The 5,727-nt window shown below is 43.8% G+C and overlaps 2 protein-coding genes across 2 annotated transcripts; both read left to right on the forward strand.

Annotated features, from left to right (window-relative positions):
- The first annotated feature begins 1,670 nt into the window (after positions 1–1,670).
- Positions 1,671–2,378, forward strand: LOC137968322 (uncharacterized). The gene has a single exon (XM_068814925.1). The coding sequence runs from the start codon at positions 1,671–1,673 to the stop codon at positions 2,376–2,378; it is 708 nt and encodes a 235-aa protein (XP_068671026.1).
- A 520-nt stretch (positions 2,379–2,898) lies between these two features.
- On the forward strand, positions 2,899–5,076 carry LOC137968330 (uncharacterized). The gene has a single exon (XM_068814930.1). It carries the CDS (start codon positions 2,899–2,901, stop codon positions 5,074–5,076), a length of 2,178 nt encoding a protein of 725 aa, XP_068671031.1.
- Positions 5,077–5,727: the final 651 nt, after the last annotated feature.

Raw genomic sequence — 5,727 nt, forward strand, 5'->3', positions numbered from 1 at the left:
TTACCGCAGAGGAGGAACCATTGTTGACAACAAAGAAACTTGGAGACAAAGTAAAAGCTGATTTCCTTCAGATTGCCTTAAAATCTGCTGCCTATCAAAAGGAACAAGATTCCACGGAAACGTCTTCAGAAGACTCTGAAACGTTGAAGACCTTGACAACTTCAATGTCATCCATGACATCAGCAGTGACGAAAATGGCGGACACCTTAAGGTCAAAACCAAACACTAGTGGTCTGCAACGATTACCGGTACCAACATGGGACGGCAGTCGCAGATCCTATGCTACCTGGAGAAAAGAATTCAATCATCGGATGAAGAAATACGATCAAAATAAAGATGAACAACTGCAACGGTTCCGAAATGCATTGCCGAGAGGATCGTGGTGGTCTGACCAGGTAAAAACTTGCAAAACCATTGATAGCGCGTGGAATATATTGGACACAGAATTTGCAGACAAACGTAAACTAATGGACGAACTGCTCCTCGAAATAAAATGCCTTAAGCCCGTAAAACGAGACTCCAGGTCGTTCACGCACTTCGCCACGACAATATCATCCTACGCGAATGATATGGAAGATAATGGATGTCCGGTGTTGGAGTCTTCGGAAGCGCCATTTCTTATGTCTCAACTTTTGTCCAAGCTCGATCCGAACGATAATTCTCATTTTGGAAGAGAAATGAAAAGAGAAGGTAAAGAGGAAACTGTCAGTAACCTCATCACCTGGTTGCACGTAGAAGCAAGTGTCCGCTCAAGGGGCAAGAATAACACCGTGTCTGAAGACAGAAACGAGAGTCGCCGATACAGGACCCCAAGGAAAACTGAGAACAATGCCGCAAGTGGCGAAGAACCCGATGATGACACCTGTCCACTTAACTGTAAAACAAAACATCACCTCGCTGCCTGTCCTGTGTTCCAGGAGTTAGCTATCAGTCAGAGATGGGAGATTGTAAAGCAACATTGGCGATGTCGTAAATGTCTTAGAAAGCATCATACAAGCAACTGCAGGAAACCAGACGGTTCAACATGCGACAAATGCAGAAAAAATCACCGATCTCTTCACAATGAAAAGATTGGTGAAACAAGCTCAAGTCCAAATCCAAGAGCATCTTCTTTCCAAAGTCAGTGCCAGGCCCCCTCGAGTACATCAAATGGTAACATCTAAGAAAATGCTATTCATCACAAAGAAAAGTTAAAGCTCATGACTGGTTTGTGCCCTGTTCAAAAAGTTGGAGTCATGAACGGAAGTCCTTGCGATGTTAGACTCTGGATCCAATACCAGTCTTCTCTCAAAGAATGCAGCCAGACGACTTGGGTTGAGTGGATCAGCAACACATCTGACCATGAATTTGGCTGGTGGGAAGAAGAAAAGTGAAGCATCACAGATAATCGACATCACTGTTGCCTCACCTGCTGACGAGGATGTTAAGAAGACCCTTCAAGTGTACACTGTTACAATACAAGGCCCTGCAGTAAAGCAAAAACGCTTTCCAAAGAATTAGTGCGACACTACCCTCATCTCAAGCACGTTTGTGATAAACTACACCTTTCGGGTGGCGCCATAGATCTCCTTGTCGGTTCAGACTTTGTAGAAGCCTTCATTGATATCCACACAGTGTCCGGAGAGCCAGGGGAACCTTTTGCGAAACGAAACTGTTTTGGTTGGTACGTTATGGGACAGTTTGAAAAGAACAACTCTACTACTTCAGAAATTCAGTCGGTTGAAATCAGAACAGCAAATGTCGTAGACGACATCAAAGAACTTCTTCACCAAGATGTCCTTGGCGTCAAACCGACCAACCTTTGTACGTGTAGCGAAAACGAGATACGCGAAAGCAAGCTCGTTAAGTCCCTCGCAGCCTCAACTACCCTGGTTGACGGAAGAATACAAGTTAAGATGCCCTGGGCGGAAGCGGGGCCTCCCAAACAAAGTAACTATGGCATCGCACTGAAAAGGCTGTTTTCCACGGAGAGGTCATTCCAGAAAAAGGGGTGTCTTGATGTTGTCAATGAGGAAGTCCAAAAGCTTCTAGAGCAGGACTACGTGATTCAAGTCTCTCCTGACCAGATTGATCACAGCAAGCCTGAATGGTACTCACCCTTACAAGCCGTGTTAACACCGGAAAGAACAACAAAAGTTCGACTTGTCTTTGACTCATCTTCGAAAGGTCACGACGGTTTGTCCCTTAATGATTACCTAGAGAAAGGGCCAAACTACATCAACAGTCTCCTGAATGTTTTGGCAGCATGGAGATGGAACGAAGTAGCCTTTATCGGCGATATACGCAAAATGTTCAATCAAATCTTGGTTCATCCCGACGACCAGGTTTTTCACAGGTTCCTTTGGAGGAGTAAGATTAGCAACTCGCCAACAGTATAACAAATGCCTCAGGTTGAACTTTGGAGATAAGCCAGCTCCCGACATAGCAACGAATGCCATCAACACACTAGCAAAGATATCTAAAGCCGAGTTCCCAGAAGCATCAAAAGAACTTCAAGACCATATGTACGTGGATGATATCGGAAGTTCCAAAGCAACTACAACGGAAGCAAAACAGATTATCAGCGACATTGACGCCATTCTTAAGAAAGGTCATTTCCAGATAAAAGCTTGACATTCAAACCGTGCGGAGATTGACCAGTCTAACGGTGAACGCTGGGCAGATCTTCTTGGCCTAAGATGGGATAAACAAACAGACAAGTTTTCCCTGAAAAGGAACAAACTCGACCAGATGGACCTTTTGACAAAGAGACGTTGCCTGGGTCTTATTGGACAATTGTGGGACCCAATCGGTCTTGTGATGCCGGTACCTATTAAATTTAGGATCGACGTGCAGGACTTATAGCATTCAGGCTACAATTGGGACGAAACCTTACCTACAGCAGTCAAGAGCAAGTGGATGGAGAATTTGCAAGCCATGAATCACCTCTTAACAGTCGAATTCGATCGCAAGTTAAAACCAAGCCACGCGATTGGGGTACCACAAATTCATGGATTCGGTGATGGTGGCGAAAAAGCTTACGGAGCGGTCATTTTCCTCCGATGGGAGTTAAAGAACGGAAGTTACAAGTGCGTTCCTGTTTTAGTCAAGTCCTTCGTAGCCCCACTGAAGAGAAAAACGATCCCGAGACTGGAGCTCATGGGCTGTTTAACACTTGCAAGGATATATGAAACTTGCAGAAAGTCTCTACAGTTTGCGAACATCCAAGACAGCAAGAGGATCTTCTGGGTGGACTCTTCTACTGTCCTTTCTTGGATTAAGACCCCATCACGTCAATTCAAACCTTTCGTATCAAGTCGAGTAGCAGAAATCCAAGAAACTGTTGGGGTGGAAGACTTCCGATACATCAGGTCAAAGTTCAATCCAGCCGACATTCTCACTAGAGGAATAGAGCCATCACAACTCGAAGACTGGATAAAGGGACCCTCTTTGCTGCAGTTACCCGAAGGACAATGGCCTAAATTTGAAGCTAGAGCTCCCATCGAACCTACAGCAAAAGCTGGTGTCTTGATGGAAGTGAAAATCGAGAAGACTAAAACGCCAATGCAACACGAAGCAGCCATAGCAGAATTTCAAGCCAAAGTTGATCTGGATAAGTCTGAAGAAGATACTAACCCCGTTTTTCATCAACTGTTGAATACCTGTTCTACATTTTCAAAGATACGGAGAACACTCGCTTACGTTCGCCGATTTATTCAGAATGCGAGAAAAAAGAATGTTAAGACAGGTTCAATCTCTGTTCAAGAATTGCAAGGCTCGGAGAAACAGCTATTCAAGTGGAGTCAGGCACACCTAGATCCCTCTGTCATTGACAAGAAATTAACTCCGAAGCTGGACGAAAACGGATTACTTCGAGCTCATGGACGACTCGAAGATGTCAGATCGCTGCCAGAAGAATTAAGAAACTCAGTTATCCTTCCACGCGATCACCCTCTTGTCATCTTGCTATTACGTGACCTCCATGAAAGACGCGGACACTGTGGGTACAAAAGCCTAATTAACGAGGCAAGGAGAAAGTACTGGATCATTGGAGTTCGTGGTATGTCCAAAGCACTCATAACAAAGTGCATTACTTGTAGGAAGCTCCGAAAGAAGCCATTGGAACAACTCATGGGACAAATCCCATCCTTGCGAGTTGCAGTAGGCACCCCGCCATTCTTCAACACCGCCATGGACATGTTTGGACCATTGCACATCAAGCTTAATCGTAAAACGCTCAAGGAGGCCCAAGTAATAATTTTCACCTGCATGACAACAAGAGCTGCCCACTTAGAACTTGTGACCGACAAAACATCTGACGCTTTCTTGATGGCATTCCGTCGTTTCGCGAGTTTGCGTGGTCACCCGTACATTTGCTGGTCCGACTGCGGGACAAATTTTGTAGGCGCACAAGGGTACTTAAAGGAAATAATGCAGAGTTGGAACGTCCCCAAGATTGAAGGTGTTCTATCTGAAGATTTCATGTGCGATTTTAAATGGAAATGGAATACTCCTCATGCCAGTCATCAAAATGGCGTCGTGGAAACCCTCATCAAGTCAGTCAGACAAAGTCTGAACGCTACATGCAAGAATCAAGCCTTTACCGAAGAGCAATGGAGAACATTTCTCGCGGAGACAACCTACGTCATCAATGGACGTCCTTTATACCCAAGTTCTGACAGCATATGGGAAAGCCCGCCAATTACTCCAAACGATATTCTCATAGGACATCATCTTTCAATTCCTCAACCAGAACCAGAAGAAAGGATCAACGCAAGACATCTCTTAAGAAGTACAGAAAATCGCGTGAACGAATTTTGGAGATGCTGGATGAGATACTTTGCGCCAAATCTACTTCCACGAAATAAGTGGTTTCGCACCAGAGAAAACCTTCAAGTCGAGGACTTAGTTCTAGAGATAGACCCAAATCACAAAAGATCCCAATGGAAGATGGCGCGAGTCATTGCAACATATCCAGGAAACGATGGTTTGGTTAGGAAGACAAGAATCAAGACTCAGGACGGTGAATACGACAGGCCGATTCACAAGCTGTGTCTTTTAGCAACAAAAGACGAATTAAATGCGAACCTTTCTTAATCAAGGGAATACATAGACCAGCATTATGTAATAGACATTACGTTATTTGTGACATCTCGAGTCATTGAATACCGATTATGTTTAAGTCGTTGCTCAATTAGAGGTAATTTCTAATTTCCGCACTGGGGCGGAGTGATTCGCACTTCGCGCGTTAAGTTCTTTCGCTTACTGGTTTAATGTATGCAACTATTCTTGCAATTTATTTATCACAGCAAGTTTGCGTGAGTTGAAAGGTGACAACTAATTAAAAATTCAGAAATATATAAATCGACACTGTACTGCAAACGCGCAAATCGCTTTTTTACTTACCTCCGATCAAGAACGTTAAAGACAGTCAACAGAAGAAATCAAACCATAAGATCGTGTAGATTAGAAGATACAAATTGTAAGTATATATTCACGAAATCAGTTCCATTTTAGCCTATCTTCGGTATTCTAAAACATTAATCTACTTGTGTAATATTTTTCTTTCAGTCGACTAGTTCAACGACTTATCGAGCAGCTAGTACGGATAAAAGTCTAAAAATCTACAGGGTCTTGGCGTGATCCTGCCATAAAATAGTGCCTCGAACGTAGGTGCGATTCAGAAAGCTTGTCGACTATTTGGTGCATCATTATTCAAGGAAAAGGTTGAAACCTGAAGTACATGAT

This window comes from Montipora foliosa, chromosome 1 (assembly GCF_036669935.1).
Source record: "Montipora foliosa isolate CH-2021 chromosome 1, ASM3666993v2, whole genome shotgun sequence".
Lineage (NCBI taxonomy): Eukaryota > Metazoa > Cnidaria > Anthozoa > Scleractinia > Acroporidae > Montipora > Montipora foliosa.

What these genes read in the sequence shown, in the direction of transcription:
- LOC137968322 (XM_068814925.1), top strand. Translation starts at nt 1,671, where the DNA reads ATGGGACAGTTTGAAAAGAACAACTCTACTACTTCAGAAATTCAGTCG.
- LOC137968330 (XM_068814930.1), top strand. Translation starts at nt 2,899, where the DNA reads ATGGAGAATTTGCAAGCCATGAATCACCTCTTAACAGTCGAATTCGAT.